At 39.3% G+C, this 27,998-nt stretch overlaps 1 protein-coding gene across 7 annotated transcripts in view; it reads left to right on the top strand.

Annotated features, from left to right (window-relative positions):
• Positions 1-27,998, top strand: part of LOC142348716 (acetylcholine receptor subunit alpha-type acr-16-like) — a 49,069-nt gene that overhangs the window by 16,986 nt on the left and 4,085 nt on the right. For 6 of the 7 annotated variants that reach the window (XM_075400175.1, XM_075400172.1, XM_075400173.1 and 3 more), the window contains 2 exons: positions 46-312; positions 11,634-11,651. In XM_075400175.1, the coding sequence (XP_075256290.1) occupies positions 46-312; positions 11,634-11,651 (285 nt within the window). The remainder of the gene's footprint in view (positions 1-45; positions 313-11,633; positions 11,652-27,998) is intronic. The other variant, XM_075400174.1, reaches the window with a different exon arrangement.

The raw sequence follows: 27,998 nt of genomic DNA, 5'->3' as shown, positions 1-27,998 counted from the left end.
ATCTGCACTCTTTGGGTGACATGCAAAACTTCCGCTAAACTTCAGGTATCTATTTCGTGGCCAACATGATAACAGTGTGCGTCTCAATGCTCTTCTCAGTGGCAATTATCAACATCCACTTCCACCCGGGACAACTTGGATCCACCGATTCCACCTCTTCTACCAAAAGTGGAGACAAGAGTGGACACAAGGCTATGAAGCGGACATTGTCTTCGAGAGTGAAACATCTGGCATTTGACAAATTGGCTCCATATATGGGCATCGATGCCTCCCCAGTTGCGGGAGGGAAAGATAACCTGACTATGGCTTTTGGTTAGTAATTATTAACTATAATTAACTAATTAAATCTATTTTAGAGATGGACTGCTGTTCAGTAGTTCCAAAAACTGATTTAGTTTTTAACAACCTCAACTTTTTCTTTTTTATTTGAAATTCGGGGCACCACAGCTGCAGATTTTCAGACTTGACTATATCGCTAAAAAAGATGGGTTGTTAGTAACTAAATAATTCTAAGCGAAAGAATATCAGCCAATCAGAATCGAGTATTGTTTTCAATCCTTAAAATAAGAATTAAATACGTTCTATTATACCTAGAAAGTTGCGAAAAAGTTCATTTAACCTAATTTTAAGTAAATATAACCACTATATGTATCGATTAAGCTGGTTTTCGGCTTATTATTTTTATGTTTTCTAGACAATTGTCGATTGAATACGAACTGATTTGACGTCAATGACATCAGACAAAAAACCGGTAAAAGAGCATCAAAAAAACCTTGCCGTCTAAACTCTCACTTGTTGCTATGTACGTATTATAGCTATGTACGTTGTCTACTTATACGTTGCTTTCAGAACACGTTGCTTTAAAAATGAAATGAATTGAGTCCTCGAACTACTGATTGTTCGTTATCAGAGTCAACATTGGTGCCGCGACCCGTGAGGAATTTATCACGAATAGTCTAATTTGTTGTGAAAAGCTAATAATTCAGACCTGGTGAGAGGAATCGGATTTGGTCTGCATTTACGTTTGGTGGAATAGTTCCAACTCTACGTGTTAAATCTCATTTACTCATTGATTCCTTGACATTGCCTGGGTTTTGACCTATCAGAACGGAGAATGGTGAAGGAAGTGTTGCATGTACTGAACTAGAGCAAGTTTATCTCCCTATATCTGGTTTCTGGCATGATGTAGAGGGGACAGATGATGTGGGCTACCGCACGTACCATGTATGGACAAAGGCATGTACCTGGCAGATCAGAACCACTCACCCACACCCCCTGGAGTGGTAGATCCCAGATTAGTCGTGTAAAAAGGCAAGACAAACCTCACTTGCACTTTGAATTTCAAGGACTGCATTAGACATTTATGAGTGAACTCTGCCAAACAGGATTTATGCAACAGATGATAGTGCTCTCAAAGCTGTAAAACCCGTTTTGGGAACTGCCCCGAGGCGAAAAACCGGGATAGATCATCAAATAACTGTAAGAAGAAAATCAAAACGTTTGTTAAATTTAATTGCAGTAATTAATATTTCAAATACAAAATTATACGGCAAGAAACCCAACCCCTGATTTTCTAATATATTTTTAAGGGGTAGTAAAAATAAGCAAGTTTTAAAACATATCCATAAAAAGTCAACAATATTCCCCAATAATTATAATTTTGAGACGAGAAAAACATCGCTTTTGAAAATTTTTGGTCGAATTGTCAAGAATTTGTAAAAAGTGATCAAGTCGGTTCTTATATAAAAAAATACCTCTGATATAGAGAAAAGAGAGAAAACATAATGCTAAATTGTTCAATTTTCAAAATTTTTGGTCAATTTTGAGGCAAATGAAGAAAAATTAGAAAATCATAACGAATATTGATAAACCGTATATTCTGGCTTAAAACCGTCCAGTTACTGGATTACCGGTCCGTAATCAAGAATTTGCAGAAAAACTTGACCAAAATTTTGAAAAAAGATTGACAAAAGCATAAAATTTTGACAAATTCGTCAAAATTATTATTTTCAAACAGAAGGTTCGTCAATTGAGTGAAACTCAATACACACAGAAAATGTGTGAAAAAAAATTCACAACCTCCGGCCCGCAAAAAAAATTATCAAATTCCCAAAATTTTGTTCCGCCGCTCGTTTAAGTAACGTTTCATACGCGTCGTTTTTGTCCTTTCACTAGTCAATTGTCCGTGTTCCGTTTTATTTTCAATAACTTCGCTCTCCCAAAACTTTTTGCTTTTCGTTTCTCCGTCTACTTTTCCAGATTTCGATGTAGTATTTCATATATGATAAAGTATCTTGTGTTTTTGTTGCAGTATGTTGATTAAGCTAGTATGCTGGTTAGTTGCTTTGGTCTTGTTGCTTTCTAGAGTGTGAATTAAGTTTGTTCTAGATTTCCGGCTAGTTGGTTCCTGGACTTTTCCAACTCACTAATTTACTAGCAGCCCTGTTGTAGTATATTGATTTTTGCTGCCGTATGTTTGCGTGTAACTGTATGATTGTTAGTTGGTTTAGGTTTTTGCCCTCTAGGGTGTGACTTAAGTTTATTCTGGAGTTACGGCTAGATTGTTTCTTAACTTTTCCAGCTTCCATAGACTACAAAAGCGCTGCATATTACTTAACATTTGCTGTAGTATGTTTAATATTGTTGGTATGCTGATCGGTTGTTTAGGTTTGAATTTTGCTAGGGTGTGACTTAAGTTTATTCTGGAGTTACGGCTAGTGAATTTCTTGCTCTTTTCATCCATTTAGTATACTACTGCTTTGCCGTAAATTTAGTTTGTTATTTTCATATGTTAAGTACCATAATGACTTGTGCTAGCTTGCCTCTTGCAGTAGCATCTCTCCTCCTTCCTAGGGTGTGACTTAAGTTTATTCTAGTCGGAATTACGGCTAGTTCGTTTGGCTGAGTTTGTTGCTGTGGTCTGCTAGCATAGTACTTCATGACCTCCCCGTTTGTTGCTTAATCCTCTCCTTCCCGTTCCTTTCCGTCTTTCCGTTTCGTTGCGCGCTACTCGCTTAACGCTTCCATTCTAACCGTCCGCTTTCCCGTAGAGAACCCGTCGACCAACATTTCCGTTCCGTCCGTCTCGTTTCCGGTTTCCTTGTGCGTCGCTCGTTCCGCGTTTCCGTCCCGTCCGTTGCGTCGCCCGTTTCCTACCCGCGTTTCGCCAGTTCCGTTCCGTTCCCTGTTGCGTTGCGCGCCGTTTTGCCCGTCCTGGCCGCCCCGTCCGCTTCGTTTCCCGTTTCTTTGTGCTTCGCCCACCAAGACCTCTTTCCCCGGTTGCCTGTATTCCCGTTTAGTTTCACGTTGATTTCAAGCACGTTAGACGCCCTCTCCACTTTGTTACTCACTTTCGCCGAGTAATTCATTACTCGGTAACTTCTTTGTGCTCTTCGACGTCTTGATTATCAAGTCGTCGTCATTTGGGTTCGGTATAACCCTCATTCCACGTGTTTGGTTGAAAGTTAATCTACATTGATAAATTAGCCATTTCAATATCATGGCCGAACAGCAAGAAAAATTGAAAAAGCTCTTTAATGCAAGATCTAATCTGGAATCTGAGTTATGTAACACCCATAAGGACATCACAGTTGCCATAGATCGTCAAGACAGGAGGGTTAAAGTTGAACGCTTGGTTTCTAAGTTGAAGGATATCTTCAGTAAATTGGTGCAGAAGAATGAAGAACTATTTGACTCGGCCTGTAAAGCGGAGAACCCAGGGTCAATTTACCCTATCCTTGAGCAATGGTTAGATGATGTAACTAAGAACAACGATAAATTCTTGTTCGCGGCTAGAAGCTATATTGACACGGTTGCTGACAGAGACTCCGTATGTGAGGGCGTTAATCCCCAAGGGCAGTCTAGGAGAAGTTCACGCCGAACAACATCATCAATGTCTAGCCAGCATAAACAAGAGTTTCTCATGGCAAAACTAAAACGCGAAGAGGCCGAAAAACAAGAACAAGGTGCCATGCGCCACGCTAAACAAAAACACGAAATTTCCATGAGAAAAAAGGAAGCTTGAAATACAAATGGAGCAGATGGCACTTCAAGAATTGGAGGAAGACCACCGCCAGCGTGTAGCCGCAGCTAAATTAAATGAGGTTGAATTAATGGATAATCAGTCATTGTCTAGTCACCACTCAAGTGAACTGAATTTGCTGAAAGATAGGGGATCAGATAAAAGTCAGAGACTTGTTCAGGATTGGGTAAATTCTTTTCCAGCAGGTGACTCACTGACTGCTGGAAGTGAGTTAAATTTTTCTCGTCCTGGTTCAGCAACCGCAGACCCTCCTGTTCAAGATACTGCCCCTAGTAATCCTCCAGAAAACACAAATAATGTTGCCGGTAACTTAAATAATCTTGAAATGCTTTCTCAGTACACACGGCCAGGAGTTGCAATTTCTGTTGCCCAGCAAGAAGCGTTGTATCGGGAATACCTGCAGGCTCAACTGCAGCAGTCACTCAGTGATCAAAGGATCGAGCAGGCAAACAGTCCCGCAGGAAGTGGTAAGGTGAACCCAGTGAACCAAGTACCAGTCGACGTACAATATGTCGCACTCAAACCACATCAGCCACCTTTGCAACCTCCCCGGCCACCAACACCCGTTATCGCACCAACGAACTCCATTTTTGTACCTGATTTTTCAACAAACCCACAAGTAAATCAGTTCTTGGGTCCGAAAAGCTCCAGTGTGCCTGGTCAATTACATATGTCAATGCCTCATGTTCCACAACAACAGAACCCATCTCAAAGTAACACTCTGCGCCAAACACAAGTTCCTATTGCCCATTTCCCGCATAATGTCCCTCCACCTCTAAACTCACTCGTGAACCCGCCACCCGTAATCCCGCCTCAACAATTATTTAATTCCTCAGCCTCCCGTGATTCCGTCGCCCATTCCAGCGAGCAAAGCAACATACTTACCCGTCCCCAACATGCCTTAACGAAACATTGTCCAATCAACATAGTCCAAAACATAGTCCAAAAGCTAACTGTAGCATCCCTGTTAACCCCTTTAGTACAATATCTAACATCGCGCCACCTTTCGTCACGCCGGTTATACATCCAACATACGGGCATACTGCTCCGATACCATTGTGCTGGGGTGGCCCACCGCATCCCACGCCTCCAGCGCCTGTATCTGAAAATGCAAGCTTGATTAAGGCATTCACTGACGCCTTAACTAGCAAGAGGAATGACCCGCTACCCGAATGGAAGTTGTCCCAATACAATGGGGATCCCCTACAGTGGCACGAATATTATTGTCAATTTAAAAGCGCAATTGACACCCAGTCCTTAACTGATGATGTAAAATTGACATACCTTAAGACCCTCGTAACAGGTAAAGCTAAAACAGCTATAGCTGAGTTCGCCTACTGCGGCGCAATGTACAAAGACGCACTGAGGTCATTAGAACGTAAATTTGGCCAAGCACAGGCGGTCGTAAGTGCACATTTGGACAAACTCAACAGCTTTCCACCATTGAGGATGCACAATAGCGATAACATCATTAACTACTCGGGGTGCATTTCAAGTCTTGTCGGGGTATTTAAATCGCTGTCATATGATTCGGATTTAAAGAGTGCTGCGCTTCTAAACACTGCCGTACAGAAGCTACCACCCATTATGAGGGAGTCATGGCCACTCTTCACGGTCAAAAAGCATTGGGTGAAACCTACTCTTCTTGATTTCAATGATTGGTTAAAAGAGAAGGACGAAGCGCACTTTTCAATGAAGAATACCGTAACTAAAGCAAGGATTGAAGATACCATCAACTCAGTAACGAGATCAAAAGTTGCTTCGAAGGCATTTGCTGCAAATACGCAACACAAGAGTAAACTTAAGCCACAACAGAGATCTCCGTTAACATCAATCTCTAGTTCCATTGTATGCAAAGGCAGCCACTGGTTGTGGGAATGCCGTGGCTTTAAGGAAAAGAGCCCCACGCTGAGAGCCAAGGTCGTGGCTGAGGCAAAGCTCTGTTTCTCTTGTTTGCGTGATAAACACGTGTTTAGGCAATGCCCAAGCCCCCGTAAGTGTAGAAAAGATGGTTGCAACAGCTCCCATAACACTTTACTTCATGGAGCTGAAAAGGTTTTTCCAGCTAAACCCTCAACAAACAACAACATCGATACTTCGAAGTCGAACGCAGGTACTGGTAGGCCATCTACTGGTCAACAGCAACCAAGCAAAACAACCACTTTGTCTTCCGTGACGGATGTCAAAGGCCTCCTTCAGGTCACGGAACTGAAACTTACTAATTCTTCTGGCACTAGTACTACGGCGTTGGTTTTATGCGATACCGCTTGCAGTAACTCTTGGGTGTCCGATAGTCTCGCAGCTAGACTCGGTTTGCAGGGTACCACATTAAAACTTACCGTCAAGGGTATAAACACAGAAGAACTCATAGACACAAAGGTGGTTCAATTGACTTTGACACCTCATAAAGACCAAGACTTCGAAGCATTCACTGTGCGTCCCTACGTGAGGGAAACATTAAACGTAGGTTCCGACATCATTGACGTCAAGTCCATGCAAGAAGCTTACCCACATTTGGCAGTTCTAGATCCAGTAAGATATAGCTATGGGAACATTGAGATGATACTCGGACAGGATGTCTACCATGCCATCCGCCCGTTAGAGTATTTTTCAGCCGACGAAAAGTGCTCACCGTTCGCTGTCCGCTTGCCCATAGGTTGGGTTTTAATTGGCCCACTCCCGTCAAGTTCAAGTTTAGTCTCGGTGTGTTTCAAAGCCAATATTGAACAGGATTTTGAATTAGCTTGTCAGGTTAAATCTTGGTATGATATGGAATCGTACGGCGCGTTCAAGCAAGTTGACCCACTATCCGCAGCGGATGCTCGCGCGCAGGAAATACTTGAAACAACAACTTTCCATAACGGCCAAAGATACGATGTAGGTATGTTATGGGCTGATGATAACATCAAGCTCCCGAATAACTACTTTTCGTCACTGGTACAGCTCAAGTCTCTCGAAAAATGGCTCTCGAGAGATACATCATTGAAAGAAACTTATGCTACTACCATCCGTGAAGACTTGGAAAAAGGTTACTTGATTACAGTCCCTGATGCTCACAAGGTAGAGCAGCGGTCGAATAGAGAGTGGTACCTACCACATCATCCAGTAATCAATCCAAACAAACCGGGAAAGTGCGTAGGGTATTAAATGGTGCAGCAAATTTCCACGGTACTTCTTTGAATAAATCTTTGTTCACTGGCCCCGACCTGCTTCAAAACCTAATCCATGTACTACTTAGGTTCCGTCAACATCAATTTGCCGTGTCCGCAGATATCGAGGGTATGTTCCTCCAAGTGGGTGTCCCTGATTGCGACCAGCCATCACTGCGTTTTTTGTGGCGGGAGGACCCCACAACAAATGTTGTGGTGTATCTCTACACGCGCCATATATTCGGGGCTAAAGACTTGCCCACATGCGCTAACTATGCACTGCAACGCACGGCCCGAGACAAGGTTAATCAGTACCCGGAAGCAACCAGAGCCGTCCTAGAAAGTTCTCAATGGACGATTACTTGGATTCGGTGGAGTCAACTGAGAGGGCTCTCGAAAGATCGAAGGAGTTGGTATATCTTCTCCATCTAGATGGGTTCAAGCTTACTAAGTTTGTAAGCAATGTACCAAATCTGGCTGATCGAATTGATGGGTCAACTCAGTCTACCGAACCAAAAGTAAATGCCTCATCTAAGGAGGATTCTTCGCACGTGCTTGGGTTGAAATGGGATCACAACAATAATACTCTAGTTGTAAGTCGGGATACCTCCAGTACAGTAACTAAGTCTTTAACACAACGCTTGGTATTGAACCTAGTGTCTAAGGTGTTTGATCCCATCGGCCTAGTGGCACCATTTACTGTTGGTGCCCGATTGTTACTAAAGGACATCTGGCGTGTCAGCGGGCAGCACGGGGATGAAGAATTACCGAAAGACACTGTTGAAAGGTTCCTGGAATGGAGTGTAAAATTACCCAAGCTTGCATAAATCACTATACCGAGGAGCTACTTTTCGGGAAAATTTGAAAAACTGGAACTACACATGTTTGGCGATAGTTCCCAAGAGGTCTTCAGCGCTGCTGCATTTCTTCGAGCTCAAGTAAACACTTCTAGTTGGCCAAAAACAGAGCTTGCATTTGTCCTGGGTAAAACTCGCGTAGCACCTATGAAGGTGATGACAATTCCAAAGCTAGAGCTGCAAGCTGCCCTACTGGCTGCTCGGTTGAAACAAGATATCTGTCGAGCCCTTACTGTACATGTTAACAAAGTTTTTATGTGGACCGATAGCCTTACTGTCTTGCAGTGGCTTAACTCCACAAGCAAGCGACCAATATTTGTTGCAACCGTGTATGCGAGATATTAGAACACACTAGCGTTAACGAATGGAACCACGTTGCCTCAAGCGATAATCCGGCAGATGCTGGCACTCGTGGTGTGTCCGCTGAGGTTTCGCAATCAAGTAGCTGGGTGAGAGGTCCAGACTTCCTAAGAACCAAGCAATTCCCGTTCGAACCAAGCACTGAAGTAGTTAATACCATCAAACTTTGTATAGTAACTAAGGAAACTGACAAAACCAATACATCATTGGCCGCATCCGTTACCAAGTCGACTAAGGAACCGCCCTCGCAACTAATTCCCTTTGATAAGTACAGCTCTTATCAAAAATTGCTGCGGATAACAGCATACGCACTTCGCCTGTTACCTTCCCACGAATGCTACCGTAATGCCGATGGTAGCATCATAGACCCCACGGAGCTTGACGAAGCCGTGCGTCATCTCCAGTATCTTGTCCAAGGAGAGTCATTCAATGCGGACAGAAAAGATCTCCTCGAAAACAAGCCCGTTAAGCGGAGTAGCCGCATTGCTCCATTTTCTCCTTTTATTGGGCCAAATCGTCTAATCCGATCGGCCGGCCGCATCAAACGGTTGGTCGAAGTTGACTTTGATGTGAAACATCCTATCGTTCTCGACGCACGCCATGCATTTGTAAAGTTGTTCCTTAGGCACAACCACGTTAAACATCATCATCAAGGTATTGACTACCTGCGGGCTAAAGTACAAGAACGCTATACTGTCCTCAAATTACGATCCTCACTGCCTTCCATTAAATCCAACTGCGTTACGTGCAGAAAGTTCCGAGCTGCCACTATCCGACCAATCATGGCTGACCTCCCAGTAGAAAGACTCGCATACCAGTCTCCTTCCTTCACAAACACCGGGGTCGACTACTTGGGCCGGTTTTACGTTACTGTACGTAGGACTACCGAGAAGAGGTGGGGTTTCCTCTTCACATGCTTAACTAACCCTGCCGTTCATGTTGAAATCGTTCCATCCATGGACGCCAGTTCGTGTGTAATGGGAGTGGAGCGGTTCGTCTCCCGTCGAGGTATTCCTGCCATTAATTGGTCAGACAATGGCACTAACTTTGTTGGCGCGGAAAAAGAACTACGCGAGATCATCGAAAAGTGGAATACTATGAATATTGCAGCTGAACTTGCCCATAAAGGCATTTAGTGGAGTTTCAACCCGCCCAGTGCGCCACACCAAGGTGGCATCTGGGAGAGGCTGGTACGTAGTTTTAAGAGAATACTTTACACCATCCTGCGTACACGTTGCCTCACTGAAGAAGTTTTGAACACTACTTTTTGTCTGGTCGAACACGCACTTAATTCACGTCCGTTAACGCCCGTAAGCACCGACCCGTCCAATCTAGGCGCATTAACACCTAATCATTTTCTTTTCGGTAACCAAGCACGTAGTCTCCCTTCAATCATTGGCGTAGATGAGTTTGATCACCGTAAGCGTTACGCCCGCGCGCAGTCTTACGCTAACGCTATTTGGTCTCGTTGGATCAAAGAGTACGTACCGGCGCTGATCCGACGTTCCAAGTGGCAGACGCCTGCCGAGCATCACCTTAAGACCGGTGGTTTGGTTTGGGTAGCTGAAGAGACCAACCCAAGGGGTTACTATCCCACTGCTTGGATCACTGAACTTCGTTACGGTTCCGACAGCGTCGCACGCTCCGCCGTATTGCGCACGTCCTCCGGATCGCTCGTTCGCCCGCTTGTAAAATTAGTACCCATTCTCCCAGCATTATCTTCTGGGCCGGAGGATGTTAGTAACTAAATAAATCTAAGCGAAAGAATATCAGCCAATCAGAATCGAGTTTTGTTTTCAGTCTTTAAATTAAGAATTAAATACGTTCTATTATACCTAGAAAGTTGCGAAAAAGTTCATTTAACCTAATTTTAAGTAAATATAACCACTATATGTATCGATTAAGCTGGTTTTCGGCTTAATATTTTGAGGTTTTCTAGACAATTGTCGATTGAATACGAACTGATTTGACGTCAATGACATCAGACAAAAAACCGGTAAAAGAGCATCAAAAAATCCTTGCCGTCTAAACTCTCACTTGTTGCTATGTACGTATTATAGCTATGTACGTTGTCTACTTATACGTTGCTTTCAGAACACGTTGCTTTATAAATGAAATGAATTGAATCCTCGAACTACTGATTGTTCGTTATTAGAGTCAACATTGGTGCCGCGACCCGTGAGGAATTTATCACGAATAGTCTAATTTGTTGTGAAAAGCTAATAATTCAGACCTGGTGAGAGGAATCGGATTTGGTCTGCATTTACGTTTGGTGGAATAGTTCCAACTCTACGTGTTAAATCTCATTTACTCATTGATTCCTTGACATTGCCTGGGTAAACATTGCCTAAATTTGTGGGTTTTTTTCCACAGAAAAATTATCACAGATGCATGGAAATAATTTTGCACTGCAGTTCTCTATAGCTCTTTACCTCTTTATTTTTATATTAGCACGATTAGAGACTATTGTTAACAGTATGTTGAGTTATTGTTGAAGAGATTGAAATGTGGACTTTTTTTCATATTTGTTGCATTGTTGTTATTGAATGAAGACACAAAAAAGTCGATATAAAAGCAAACTATGAACATGCATATAAGTATTCTTTTTTCAGCTGTATCTCATGAAATAAAGCATTAAAGCACTCACGTGCACATTTTAAAATGCCGAAAGTCTGCAGTGCCAGAAGTTAAAACGCCAGAAGTAGCTATACTTAGCAAGGAAGTTGGCTTCTCTTGACTTTCGTCATTTTAAAACCTGTGTGTTTCGTGTATTAAGCATGGTTTAGTGACTCTGCAGAAGTCACTTCGAAATTCTGACTTAATATCTATAACCCGTTCGCGGTTCTCGATAAATGTCAGAAGTTCTCAGTGACTTCAAGCAGAGTCACTTAACCATTACTTAATTGGTCCTAAAGGTTATCTGTGCTCTAGAGGTCATTTTGTTTCTTCTTGCACTGTTGCATCATAGTTCATCAGAGTAAGCTGAAGAGAAAGTTTTTCAAATGTGTATCTTGCAAATGAAATTTTAAAAATTGGAATCTATTCTGCCCCCCCCCTCCACCCGGTGCTGTTAGTGGCCCCGCCGTGCACTTGGGGATGAGGGTTGCAAAACGTACATGCCCACCAGTCCGGGGCTGAGGGGGGTGGACTGGATTGACTGTCATCAGAATTACAGAGCAGAATCAGAATGTTTGAGTGAAAAAATAACTGCACTGATTTTTTTAGGGTCTTCAGCAATTTACGGTAACATTGTTAATGCGCTACTTCTTAACTAACTGCACTCACTTTAACTCATTTTCTAATATAGCAGAAAGGATTGTGTGTCTTTATGAATTATCACTTTTGAAACTAATCAATTAATATATGTGTTATATTTTATAACTCAACAGAGTTACGCGGATGAATTGCGGCGTAGATTGATACGTTTACGGTGTGTTAGTTTGCTTTTTAAAATATGTGTTGTGACCAATATTATATAGATCTTCGTTAGATAAGTAAATCAGAAATATTTTACTTGGGGGTCTAGTATTGACATTCTGGCCACTTCCCACTGCATTTTTAAATAATATTTTAAAACTTTTTTCTCTTTTTTTTGCGTGTTTTTCCCTAGGAAAAGAAACTTCTCAGCATTGTCAATTCCGCACGCAATCCGCTCATTTCTTATGACTTATTTCTTTTATTCGACAAGGTCTCCACACTGAAACTGACAAATTTCGGAGCGCTCAAAAGGAATTAACTTGACAAGACGAAAACTGACTGAGAATTATTTTTAAATCATTTATTATCAACTATAGCAGTGGAAATACTGAATGTGCACCTTCAACCAATCAAAGACTGAGAAGACACTATTCTATTTTATATAGAGAGAACTGAACTAACTATAGTCGGTCTTTTAGTTAGATTTTAGTTAGATACACCATGTGTATACCATTGACTCCGGTGCTATACTTCTTAACCACCGTAATAATAGAAGTTTATTCTCAGTGTTTTACAGAGTCGGTTAGTCTTAGAGATATTGGTAAGTCTACTTCGCGCGCAGAAATAAGTAGCCCTAGCTCTTTACACTTTAAGGCTGTAAAAGGAGCCCACAAAGGGTCTGCCTTAACTGGTGCTCTAACCTTAAAAAGAACTCACACAAAACACCCCTTTCTCTCTTGAGAAAGAAACTTAGAACTAGATTACATAGCTTTTTACTCTTTATTTACTTAAAATTTAAGAAAAAGGGGAACACAACCCCAACAAAACAAAAACAAATGATATTTAAACAACGATATAACCAAAATGGATCATCACATTGATCAACCTTCCTCCCACGTACAAACACACTGAGACGAAATACAACAAGCTGTTCTTACACAACATAACAAGCGCTTAACACGCGAAATTTAACCTTTTGAAGTTAAATATTATCATCACTAAGATGAGCTAAATATACTCTTAAATACAGCAAAACAGCTTAAATACCACTACTTTGCAACAGAACATCACCTTTCTTTACCGGAAAAGGCATCACAGGTTTCACGAACCACCTTTATTATATACTTAGTTGAAATTTACGGAACTCAACTCACAAAAAGTTCAGTTCTTTTCATTTGTGATCCACTCACAAGTAGTTATAGCTCACTAATATACGATACTCTATTTCACCCATTATCAGACACACTCTTTGATTTCCTTAACGGAATATGGTCTGAAACACAACCCTCAGAGAGAGAAGGAAATTTTAGAAAATCTTCTTTCGAATTTCTTAAACGCCTTGCACCTGCACTTAATACTAATGCTTCACGCTCTCGAAAAGAAAGCGTACACAAAATCGCTCGACAGGAAATAGAAGGATTCACTCAACTTCTCAAAATTTACATAAGCTCTGTCACAGATGCAGACTTAAATGAAGAAGAGATTTTTGATTCTCTCACACTTTTATCTTAGTATATACACAGATTTTGGAAGAGTCTGGTAAGACACATCTTTCCGGCCACCAAACTAATAGTAGAAATTTATCCACGAATAACCGCTTAATTACCAGAAACACTCCATTATATATCTGACCCAAATTGGTTTCCCCAAAATTTCGTAAACATCACGAAAATCCCATCCGAAACTATCCAAAAATTATCCATTTACCACCAAAATATAGAAACTAGAAACTATAATGCGGAAACACAACCATTTACTTGTACAAATATCACAGAAAACACAAACATTTCCCCGGAAGTCTTACCCATTGGAAATATGGATACAATAAACAACTCTCAACAATCGGAAAGGCGTTTAAACGAAACTACTGAAACAGATTTAAACTCAACTTTGTTAGACGATGGAACACTCTTTTCATCACACACGGTAAACAAATTATTTGATCTTGAAGACAATGATCAAAATAATAACCAAATAACTCTACTACCAATACCACTGATAACACGACCAAAATCACCAGCACAGCCAACCTGTAAACTCAACTGAATTGACACAAAATTCAAACCCATTAAACACAACTATACCACCATTACCAAATGTAAACACACCTTTACCACGTCTACACAGACAAAGTTTCGTACACTTTAACACCGAACCCATCATTCATAACAATTCAACTCAACCCACTCAAGGGACTGCTCAAAATATCAAAATCACTCCACAACAATTAGCAAATATTGTTAGACAAAAAAATGCACAAAGTACACAACAAAGTGCAAACGCTCCGACCCCTTATTATTTACAAGCGGCGTCTACACAAATGCCATCACCTGTAGTTCGCAGAAATACACAAATGATGTATCCCTACCTAGGCGGCTCGGTACCAACCCTACAATCTTTAAGACCGTTTGATGGTACTGATCCCTCATATAAAACAGAAGATTTTTTAAACGCTATCACAGCAAATATGGTGATGACAGCAGGACCAGAACAAACTGATTTACCATTTGATGAAACCTGGATCTTGAAACGAATTGCTATGATCCAAACGGCCCTAATAAGACCAGCACAACAATGGTAATCACATCTTCCACTAGACATGAAAAAGAAATGGCAAGAGTTTTGTCGCGAATATCAGAAAATATTCGATAATAAACAATCACAAACATCAGCGAAATTACTACTAGAAAGCATAACACGTGCTCCTGGTGAACAAATTAAAACGCTAGCACTTAGAATAGCGCAAATGACTCGAAAAACTTATCTTAACGATGCACTCCTCAAAGCACTTGATCCACAACTAGCGAGAATAGCACGTAAAAAAGTTGCAAATCTCAAATTAACCGCATTGGAACCACAACTTTCATTCGCACAACTTGTTGAAAAAATAAACCAAGAAGATATTACATGAACACATATCGGCAGACACAAACTAAATACAATTTCCACTCTTTCACCCTCAATTAATAACCTCTCTCTTGAGATAGACAGTCTCACGGTAGATGATATACACACAATGTAACAAGATATTGCCCACGGAATAAACGTAGTACGACACAAGTACTCAAACGACCCTAATTTCAAAGGCAAACCACTCTTCCTAAAATTTTGCGAAAAATGTTCATGTCCAGGACATAATATTTCTACGTAACCAGAGAAAAAGTATACAAAACCACTTGATAAACCTAATTTTCAAAAAAAAACTTTCAATCAAGCAATCAAAGGTAATCAAAACCTTCCCAACAGACAAATTACATCGAATAATATGACAAGTAAACCACTAAATTTTTCACAACGCTCCCATAGCAATAGCAGAGAACACCGAAATCACTCAAGACACAAAAGTCAAAATAAATTCTTACAAAATAACTCAAAACCCTATTACAGAAATAGCAACTTCAAACCACCGAGTAGAAACGGCTCACGATACCCAAGACCAAATTTACAAACTAATTCACAATATAAATCTAGACCACAATCACCTCACTATAATTTCGACGGAAATCGCTCACGACGACCGTTCTCACGAAATCGACTTCGTAATGTTAGAAAATATATTAATTCACTACTAGATGAAGAACAATCAGACAACACTACGTCGAATACCGAAAATACAGACACTACAAATGTCTCCGAGGAAACAATACTCGAACAATAATTTAATGATTTACTTTTAGAATTAAATCAGGATACACAAGATGAATATACCAATAGCCAAGAAGAATGTAACACTCTCACAGAAAAATACATTCTCTCTACCTCCTGTAAAAATAACATATGGGTACTCACAATTTATACACATCAAACACTTGATCATAAGAAAACGATCTTCCCGCCACATTTAGAAATAGATTTTCGACTAGACTCTGGAGCAACACTTAATATATATTGAATACTGACACTTGGAACGAAATCAAAGACTACCAAACAGTTTGTTATCAACATTTGCTCTCTCAGCAGCAAATAATGCCAAATTAAGGTCAAAAGGTACAGTAAAACTTACGCTCTACCCAGATGTAACCGAGAGTCGAACTCTCAAAAAAACTTCGTTTACACTCATTTATCAAGAATCAAACAACAAATTTAATATTCTAGGCACACCTTTCCTAGAAAAATACGTAGATTCAAAAAAAAATTCATCTCATACACTCGAGATCAAACATAATAATGATGAAAAGTCACTAAAATTTTACAATTCCTTAATTAAACCACCCCCATATTTTTCACGATTATTGCAAGTAATTGGAGATCACTCAGTATATTTTACACCATCTGAACACCGTATTTTAACGTATTCTTTAACCGCATATGAATGTAAAAATAAAAAAAGCGAGCAGTAACATCCTTTATGCATCCGATTTTTTATTTATACCACTACGCAAAAATATGTTTTTCTCTATAATGGATACAAACAATTTCGAGTATCCCTATCAATCAATTATCCAAATTTTAATACAAAATCCTTTGAATCACCCATTAACACTCGTAAAAGGAATAATTGGATATGCACAACAAGATATTTCAGTCAACGATTATCAAACCACAAAATATCGCATAAATGAACTCAGAGAATTCATGGTGCTTATACCTTAAATTACCTCACTCAAGGTACGTCAGAAAAACTTAAAAACTTAAAAAAATTATTGCAAAAATCTTATTAAACAACAAGAAGGCGAATATAAATCAAAACAGAAAAGACTCACCATACCTTTCGATGTCTCAATTTCCACCGAAACGGATAAAATATTTCTCACCATGTTTAATTTTGAACACACAAAATTAACACAAATACAATTTGAAAATTTAGCACAACTTCTAACACAATTTCAAAAATGTTATGCAACTTCTAAGTTCGATGTTGAAAAAATTAAAGTAGAAATAATTTTTCCCCTCAAAGCAACAGCTATCTTTAAAAAACAGCTACTCGTATTCCACTCCAATTACAACATAGAGTACAACACTTACTTGACATCTTAACACACTTTGATATCATAGCACCCGTAAATTTTCTTTAACCACTGGAAATACATTTATTAACCCAGTAATCATCCTTAAAAAGGAGATACCTTAAAAATTGTCCTAGACGCCCGTCAATGAAACACTATGGTTGACGAAAGAAAATGTAGTTGGCCCATAAAACCAATTCAGATTATTATAACACGGATTCAAGGACCAATTTTCTCTATAGCTGATATGAACAGTGCATACAATTAAATGCCACTTGATAAACCATCACAAAAACTCACAAAATTTGTGATTGCTGAACAACAATACTGTTTTAAACGCTTATTCTATGGTATTTCTATTGGCCCGGCAGCTTTTTCATCCTTGATGAGCAGTATTTTCAGACCACTAATTAGAAAAAACAAAATGATCACTTATCTGGATGACGTTTTCTTCCAAGACACAACAACAGACACAATGTTGCAAACACTTACTCAATATCACACTATTTTAGAGCACGATAACCTCTAAGCCGCTCCAGACAAATTTTCTTTTTCTTAGACTCAGTTAAATTTTTAAGACACCAAACTCAAAATAATCACATACACCCACTCAAATCAAAAATAGACTGATTTTTAAAACTACAACCACCCAAGAACAAAAAAGAAACTCAAAATTATGTCGGATTTCTCATCTTAATTTCAAAATATATATTCAATCTACAAGTCATTCTTCGACCTTTTTATCTCCAACTCAGAGATACAACAGATTTTGAATGGACACCTGATTTACAACAAACATTTGATAGAGTCAAAAAAGAACTTACGGACGGAACACTCCACCTCCTAATTCCTAATTCAGAAAAACCCTTCTATATTCTCTGCGATGCCCCTAACTAGGGCATTGGAGCAGCACTCCTCCGAAAAAAAATCAATTTGGAAAAATGGAGCTAGTGTCGGCAAACTCTTGTCTATTTTCAACCACAGACCTTAGATTATCCACCATTCTTCGCGAATGTTCAGCCATCTTATATGCACTTTCAGATTATGAATTCTTTATTCAAGGATCTAAACACACAATAATATTATACACTGACCATAAACCAATTTTATTCTTATTCACATAAAAGAATAAACCAAATCGCAGAGTTTACAAATTTCAATTAATACTAATGAAACTTGCAAACCTACACATAGTTTGGACGGAAGGCAAAAATTGTTCAGTTCCAGATCTACTAAGTCGCTCACTGACGTCAACAACACAAGACAAACACAGTCTTCGCACAGTCGAATTACCAGATTTGATTAAGTTCTTTATGACGCACAATCAAAATACACAAACTATACAGTGTCACTACGCTGTATCAAAAGAATATATTAATTCAATATCCACAGGCACTCAAGTAGAATCACCACACTTTCCAATCTACTTACAGATTAAAGATAATTATTTCAAAGTACAACTAGAAAACGATCTTTATCTCCCAGTCTCACATTGTGAATTTAAAACCAAAGCACAGCCCTTAGAGAATATGCACCAACAAAAACTACAACACTTTAAAAATAACTATTCACTCCCAGAAAATTATCCTATTATACAACACACAGATGTCACACTAAACACAAACAAAACAGAATCTTTTATACAATCCAACCACGACGCAAACTACGCTGAATTAATAAATAGTGTAAAATTAAATTTTCACTCCCAGCAATGGACGACTATTTACCAAAGTCTTCAAACCATTATAATTACGTCTACGAAGAACAAACTGAACGAAAGGATACACTCTCCTATCAAACACAACAACATGACCCAGTTCTAAGACTTTTACTTTGGAAACACTACAAAAATTTCCCCCAGCCCCTTCACTAACTATACGAGCAAATAAAAGGTTACTACATTATTATCTACGTTTTCAGAATTTAAGCATTAAGGAAGATAATAATCTCCTGTTTTACATACAAGAAAAAACGTCACCAAAAATGTGCCTACCACTCTCTCTTCTCCTAGTTATCTTTTATAAAGCACACTCCCAATATCTTTCAGGACACCCCGGTCGTGAAAAAACACACGCAACAATCACGGAAAACTACTATTTTCCAAACTTTAATACATGGATAGCAATACTTACACACGATTGCTTAAATTGCCAAACTAATAACTCCATGCCAAACCTCTCAGTGTCCCCACATCAGCCATTCCTTGAAGTTTCACCATACTTCAATCACCGTATTTCATTGGATACAAAAGGTTCAATCTCACCGTCTTCTGATGGGAACTCTTTCGTCTATGTTATTGTAGACGCATTTACAACAAACATTTGATAGAGTCAAAAAAGAACTTACGGACGGAACACTCCACCTCCCAATTCCTAATTCAGAAAAACCCTTCTATATTCTCTGCGATGCCCCTAACTAGGGCATTGGAGCAGCACTCCTCCGAAAAAAAATCAATTTGGAAAAATGGAGCTAGTGTCGGCAAACTCTTGTCTATTTTCAACCACAGACCTTAGATTATCCACCATTCTTCGCGAATGTTCAGCCATCTTATATGCACTTTCAGATTATGAATTCTTTATTCAAGGATCTAAACACACAATAATATTATACACTGACCATAAACCAATTTTATTCTTATTCACATAAAAGAATAAACCAAATCGCAGAGTTTACAAATTTCAATTAATACTAATGAAACTTGCAAACCTACACATAGTTTGGACGGAAGGCAAAAATTGTTCAGTTCCAGATCTACTAAGTCGCTCACTGACGTCAACAACACAAGACAAACACAGTCTTCGCACAGTCGAATTACCAGATTTGATTAAGTTCTTTATGACGCACAATCAAAATACACAAACTATACAGTGTCACTACGCTGTATCAAAAGAATATATTAATTCAATATCCACAGGCACTCAAGTAGAATCACCACACTTTCCAATCTACTTACAGATTAAAGATAATTATTTCAAAGTACAACTAGAAAACGATCTTTATCTCCCAGTCTCACATTGTGAATTTAAAACCAAAGCACAGCCCTTAGAGAATATGCACCAACAAAAACTACAACACTTTAAAAATAACTATTCACTCCCAGAAAATTATCCTATTATACAACACACAGATGTCACACTAAACACAAACAAAACAGAATCTTTTATACAATCCAACCACGACGCAAACTACGCTGAATTAATAAATAGTGTAAAATTAAATTTTCACTCCCAGCAATGGACGACTATTTACCAAAGTCATCAAACCATTATAATTACGTCTACGAAGAACAAACTGAACGAAAGGATACACTCTCCTATCAAACACAACAACATGACCCAGTTCTAAGACTTTTACTTTGGAAACACTACAAAAATTTCCCCCAGCCCCTTCACTAACTATACGAGCAAATAAAAGGTTACTACATTATTATCTACGTTTTCAGAATTTAAGCATTAAGGAAGATAATAATCTCCTGTTTTACATACAAGAAAAAACGTCACCAAAAATGTGCCTACCACTCTCTCTTCTCCTAGTTATCTTTTATAAAGCACACTCCCAATATCTTTCAGGACACCCCGGTCGTGAAAAAACACACGCAACAATCACGGAAAACTACTATTTTCCAAACTTTAATACATGGATAGCAATACTTACACACGATTGCTTAAATTGCCAAACTAATAACTCCATGCCAAACCTCTCAGTGTCCCCACATCAGCCATTCCTTGAAGTTTCACCATACTTCAATCACCGTATTTCATTGGATACAAAAGGTTCAATCTCACCGTCTTCTGATGGGAACTCTTTCGTCTATGTTATTGTAGACGCATTTACACATTATGTTGTACTCCACCCTGCACCCAAAAATGGTGCCACTGATGCAAACACAGTTTTATTTGATCACTGGATTGTTAAATTCGGCATTCCAGATATTTTGGTAACAGATAACGGAAATGAATACATTAACGGCGAATTCACACGTTTCTGCCGCACATATAATGTACAATTCAAACCACGTACGCCATACGCACTGTGGTCTAATGAACTCGTTGAAAACAGTCATAGCCAATTAAACACATTTCCTCGTACAGTCTTAGACTCACAATATCACATGTGGTCACACAAAGTGAAAATCTTTTCGTTTGCTTTCAATTCACAAGTCAGGACCAATATGAACAATTCACCATATGAACTTGTATTTGGTCAAAAACCAAAAAAACCTACAATGTTCAACCTATCTTCCACTACAGATAGCTTAGGAAACTGTGAACCTACAGAAAATTCACCTTGTAATTCATAACCTACTCATACACATACCGCTCACTTAGGTCATCACCCACAAACTAAAAAGCTACAGAAAGGAACCTATGCAAACTGATCTCTTAATCGTGAAAAGATACACTCGAAAAGTTATAACGAAGTACATAATTATTTTAACCAAAATAAACATTTCCGCACATTTATAAATCGCCACTTTGGAACTGCACAATTAATGAATATAAACACTTATGTTTAAGTTGTAAATAAAACCACACAAATCGGAGTATCAAAAAAGATCCAACCACAAAAAATTGGACCTTTTAAAATAATAGATACTCCTACACTGTTTACGTATAAACTAGAAGATTTCTCTGGTAAGCAAATCACCCGTCATAGATGCAATATAGTACCATTTTACCCCAAAGAACTCTTCGTTCAAGAACAAATGGAATAAAAATACTTCTCGGATAATTTAAAACTCCATCCAAAAAAGTCAACACTTACAAATTCAAAGACTGTCTCGTTCAGTCTAGACAATTTAAAGGTACATCCACCAGATGACCTTCACCACCAACCACCTTGTAACCCGTCTGAAATACCCGAACACACTTCGGAAAACTACACTTCAAGAAAGAGTCGTCTTCGACGACAACCAATAAAGGACTATAGAGTCTTTACATCACAATCAAAAATTTCGGCTTCACGATCAACGCACACTTAAAACCATTCACACTTCACATATGGAACACACATTAGATCCCTCCTATCGCTTTAAATAGCCGAATACAAGTTAGCATAACACGCTAAATAGCTACTAAATACGTTCTAGATAAAAATACAATTCCCTCGTTCTCTTATACAAGAGGGATAATTCAGATAGTTCCTTCACCCCTCTCCCCCGTATTACAATTACTTTCACGGGGAAAGTTAATCAAATCCCTTAGACCAGTAAACAAAGCACACGGACTATCGACTCACCTGCTACCCTAGCAGAACCACAAAAATCCCTTCATCAGGAAATGAAAAGAAGAGTTACAGGCCATTCCCCACGATAATGATAAAAAGGAAATAAACTAAAAATTAAGTTAATAACAGACCCACAGCTCGTTCCGGGAATAATTCCCTAATCTCATTTATTTGCCAAGATATGGTTTGGTAACTTTTTCGCACTCGACTAAAAAGTCGCGATCAGACAAAATCATATCGTCTAAAGTCACTTTTCAGTGCACCGCTCTTGAAACCTAGTTGCTTCTATCTTCTCTCTTTTCTCTCAACAATATTCAATAATCTACTACTAAAATTCTCTTCTTCACTCTTCTAATTCTTAACGTAGAAAATCTCTCACATTCTAAGTAATTTTCACTTCGCACTTCTTCTCCTCTAATAAAAAAACTGTCTCACAGTACAGTTCTTTATTCTTTCTAACTTTTAACTTCTTTGACTTCACTGACAGCTCACAGAAAGCTCTCAAAAATCTGCTCAAGGAAACAACAACGACAACAAATCTCAAAATCACAACTTTCAGTCTCACAGTAATGAGAGAATCCTCTTCGGCAAAACTTTAACAGGTATGCACATAACTTTTCAACACAGAATAGAAGTTTTGTTTAGAAGAACAACCTACGCTGATACTTTTCGATATATCCAAAACTTTAAACCTAGACAGGTCCATTTTCAAGATTTTTTCTATAACTTTGATCTATTTTCTATAAATTGTTGTGAATGGGTTTTTTACATTAGAGATTTTAATATCGAACACATCGTACTTTTCAATCTTCCTATTTTTCCACCACAAGCAACGCCTAAACTCTCTGATATTCTTTATACAGATATTGTTTAAACCGTTAATCTTGACGCTATGCAAGCCTCATATGATATATAATACTTTAAGGAACTCCTAAGATTGGATTGACAATACCGACAAATTGTCAAACAACAACAACCCAACAAATGAAATTACATATCCACACGTTATCTTTCCATTCCAACAAAAAGACTATACAATTGCTGAATTGGTAACAGTTTTCTCTGCTGATTTTTTAGATCTCATCTATATCCAAAATGCCATCTCACCAGAATGACCATCCGCAGCAATCCGAATAAGTGTACCCACTTTAAATCCTTTAAAAGTTGTTATCCCCACCTCTACTGACTTTAAAGTTTATTTTTGCGATGATTTCCCAATTTTGGGCCAATGATTATCGCCACAATTGCGTCCTCTAATCAACAATCAAACACTAATCCAAGTGCTCCCCCGTCTCAGAATCGCCTAGTTGCTCATACAGCGAAGCAACTAAACAATCAACACCCAAAAACTTATCATTTAAACTCTTTAATAAAAAACCACAAACACAAGAAACCGAGGAACACCCGTACTCAGTCATTACAACTGCCAAATCTACAGATAGATCTCGTCCTACTGGACACTCCCCCCACTTTACCCCCTTTTCACCTACTGCATCACAAATTGCGAATAATCTTTTAAATCCGCCACAAGGACAAATAACCAATTTTGAACGCTTGTTATCACAAACGCACGGAACCACTCTTTTAATATAGTCAATTCATCACCTTCATCTCAAAGCTTGCTGCCACTCAGTTTTCCGGGTACACTACCTATTATAACTTTAAGCTCAAATTCACTTACACTAGATCCTTATCAACATTCTCATCACTGTATTGGGAAACAACCCGACACGACACGAACTTACCCAAATCTACCACTAAAATTAGATCCCAAATTTATTGTTCCCCACCTACCTTCTTTAGAGACTATAACAACGGCGAACAATTACATAATTGGGCTAAACAAAGAATCTCTAAATCTTATAAAAAAACACCGCGGTTCAAAACCAAAGAGCTCACGAATTATTAAAACAATTAAAAATCGCATTCTCTGTCGAAAATGATGTTGAACAAGACACATTTATCTTTCAGCCACAAACTGCAGCACCATTTATTTGTCAAGAAAAACACTACAAATTTGATAGATACACAAAAAACACCGCAGGCTATTTTGTCTTCTATAATCCACACTCTGGACTTTCCTACACATGTACACTACAAATTCAATTCTCATATTACTTAATATCCTTTCATTATTTCTTTCATGTCCACTTCCAAAGAAACAACCAATTAAAGTTAATCAACATAACATTTCCACACCTAAAACAGGCATACAAGATCTTGTCGCCACGCACTATGATTGTTCACCAAAGCATATCACAAATATGCAGTATTATAAACTCAATAAAATTGGCGAGTGTAAAATTAGGCCGGCCGATTTCAAAATCCTCCAGACCCAAGTAAACTTTTTCCACAAATCCGAACACTACAAGTACGCGCTTACGCCATACACGCTAAACTTAGCGATAAGGAAAAATTGTGTCGCAAAATTGCACTCAAAAGAGGTTTTAGGTTTGATCACGATAATTGGTATGTTAATAATATGGAACGACCTTTCTTTCCCACAAAAATTGAAGCTCGTAGAGAACTTTCACACATTGGTCTAATAAGTAAAAACCACTATCGCCCTCAAATGAAACAATTTGACGTGCTAGACGACCCCCGCTGTCAAGCTAATATAGAAGAAAACAAGGCCGTTTTCGTTTAGATCATTATAGACTCTTTTCTTTCCAAGACGGAAGCATGGTTTATAACCAAGGTGATCATAATTGGATTCCCAATGCCACAGATAATCCCTGAGCTAACTGTTCCGGTAAAGATCCAGAAAACGGATATCATGTCATCCACACACAAGGATGGTCACTTCAATTAACTAACATCACTCTCACTTTTTATGTTGCCTCAGAACACATGTACTATGGCAAATATCGCATAAAGTGTGATCTAGAACGAGGTCACTGCTCTCCAAATCACGCTATTAAAGCCACAGTAATTTGGGTACCGGACACAACTGCCGTATTTTTGATGTTGGAAGATCAGATGCACATTTGAATAAATTTCAAAAAAATACTTCATCAAAACACTCGAAAATAATGAAACTAATTCTGGTCATAAACACAATGCACACATGTATTCAAGTTGCTTTCAAAAACACCTTTACAATTAATCCGCACGTTCTCGTTTTGAGGTTCTCACAAAACCCCTCTACAAATGTAATGAAGACCGCCCATATTATGCCACTCAATATCAAGATTTTCTATAAAATACAAAGAAGGTTTTAATTTTTTCTCGGGAAAACTGTCACCACACTTTGATAACACACACATTACAGTCCCTGACGGACCACCCTCGTTAACACCCTACACAAAAGCAAATATCCGTGATGGATATGTTATTCCACAAGAATCACAATTATACCACAAATCAGAAAAAAAACGAATTGTTTCAAAAAGAAAATTGCTTTGGCGCTGTTCACCCTAATGTCCAAATTGACGCAAAACTCGATTACATGATCAGTCGAGTCTTACTCGAAATGAATCAAACAAGCTTGAATATTTATAAAAAACTCTGCGACTTAGACCGCGATTTAAAGCAAACCGCTTTCCTTTTGATTACACAGAAATTTCCCTTAGTTGGTTATATAATTACAGGACAGCGACACACATTCGCTACACTTAAAAGTCAAAATTTAATTTCACTCTTTAAATATAAAGTTGTTTCATCACCCTTTTATGTATTAGAAAATCAGTGTTTCGAACGTATTCCCATATACTAAAAAAACAAATTACAATTTGTAGACCAAGTCACCCCAAAGACCTTCCTCTGGTCTATTAAAAAACCGTGTAAATCCGACGATTTTGATCAACAAATCTCACTCGACGCAGACGGCGATGACACATATCGCTTAACACCCTACCCAATTAGGGCGCGAAACCCCGTTAAAACTTTCACGCCTGATGAAGTTGAGAACCGCTTCATCCACGCTGTTTTTTCCGCGCAACAACTTGGAATTTACAGCCAACACGGCTGGACCAAATCAATAGACAAAATGAAATTTAATCAATTAGTTGATGACGCAGCTAAAAAATTTGAAGTAGCACGCGCAGTAAAATTTGCAGATCTTGCAAAACAAGCAAAATTACAAGCCCAATTCTTGCAATTACGCACAAACTATTATTGTAATGAATAGTTTAACAAACTCTTTATTAAAGGCAAAGAATTCATCCTCCGCCGTCTTGATTGGCTTGACTTGATTAACGGCAACTATTTAAAAGAATCCCTCATAGGAATCTTTGGATACCCCGGTAGGTGTTAAAAGAAATAGCCATAACAGTTAATTGCTTACAGTGCCTTTTGATCCTATTTCGTAGTGCATTTAACACGTATAATCTAAAATCACTCTTAGGACCCAATCTCACATTGGATAAAATTATAACCTCCGGATTTTTTGAAGTATTCTCACAAACAATATTCCATGTGCTCCAATCCGATTCCACACAATATAAACTACCATCACCTAAAAAACGAGGTAGACACTCAAGTTACAGTAGTTGCACTCTACACTCTCAACATGAATTGAATTTATTACACAAAAAGTGTGAAAACTTCTAAAAGAAATTCTCCTCCCCTGTACACAATAACTCAAAAAAACGACATACCTCCACTCTACCAGTTTCTATTTATCAATGCTATGAAACACCAATTGATTCTCGTACGAAACCAGTTTTTCAACCTCTACACCTACACACTTTTCAACCTAATAAGCGTAAACGCTCACGTGGAATTTCTCTTTCACGCGACTCTCTTGATTCAGGAAACTCCGAAGGAACTTTTCCATAACCTTCCAAATACTCGTCTTTAACACTCTTTTGTTTTAGTAACTCCATTGCAGTTTCTACCCACCGAGAAGAAGGCTCACCAATCCCCCCAAATGTCGATTCTACAGCATACGACCTCATCATGCTGGAGGTTGATGGCATTCTGTCATCACCCCTCACTTCATTGGTACTGGCATCCACAGTACCCGAACCAGTTTGCGAAATGCAAACACCAGCTTTACGATGGCGCAATCTTCTCCACAGCCACAGTCTTTGGACACAGCCAATTATGCGCGGATGAACCCACTGCCTTCAACTGCCACTTCTTCGTCGAGCTCGGGTGAACTTCACCTGTACATCGATAGTGACGCGAGCTCACCTTCAGTTCCTACAGGACTGCAAAGCTCGTCACAAGAGCTGCTCCTCCAGGGATCCAGCCAGGTGCCACAACCACCTCCACTCTTTTCTACTGCGCACACAGCAGTATCCACATCACAACCACCAATCCAGCCTACGAACATTCCATCCTGGGCTGATGAAGTGGCAACAGCGGAAAGTGACTCTACACCAGAGACGGTTGTCCCCAATTAGGCGTACTCTGGTAGGCTCCAAGGAGCACAACCCCGATCACAACCACGGCTATATCCACCACCGGTTCTGCCCACACCTCACACAAAACGTCCACCCGTATCCTTTCCGCAGTACGGCCCGGCAATACCGCCTCTCCGACCACAACCATATTTCCCTCAGCCACCATCCACGATTGACCAAACATACAACTATCCATGCAACGATCTTAGCCACTGGTCTACCCACCGCCAGTGATGCCAACACCGCATACACAACGCCCGCCGGTACCCTCACCGCGGTACGGCCCGGCTCTACCACCTCTAAGACCACAACAATCTTTCCCTCAGCAACCCCTACGACCGACCCACGTCAACCGACGACTACCCGTGTACTGATCCCTCACCTAGGAGGCCCCACGGGCAACAGCACACGAAATATATCCCGTTCGCTCCTAACCGATACAGGCTTCACAATCGCCTGCTCGTCGCACAGCGAGCCCTTCACGAGGCTCACAGTCCTCGTCTTCTTGCGGAAGGCCTAACCCTTTCGCACCAATACACGGCATTCCACACAGATCAGAATGAACAAATTTCCGATTCCACGAATTTACGAACCCTCTCGGCATTAATACCATTCAGGGTATACATGTGCCAGAGAGAATCAGTTATACTTCC

This window comes from Convolutriloba macropyga, chromosome 10, assembly GCF_964194025.1.
Source record: "Convolutriloba macropyga chromosome 10, txConMacr16.3, whole genome shotgun sequence".
In the NCBI taxonomy this organism is placed as follows: Eukaryota; Metazoa; Xenacoelomorpha; order Acoela; family Convolutidae; genus Convolutriloba; species Convolutriloba macropyga.
Note: the sequence above shows the minus strand (reverse complement) of the source record. Positions and strands in the feature narration are given on the sequence as shown.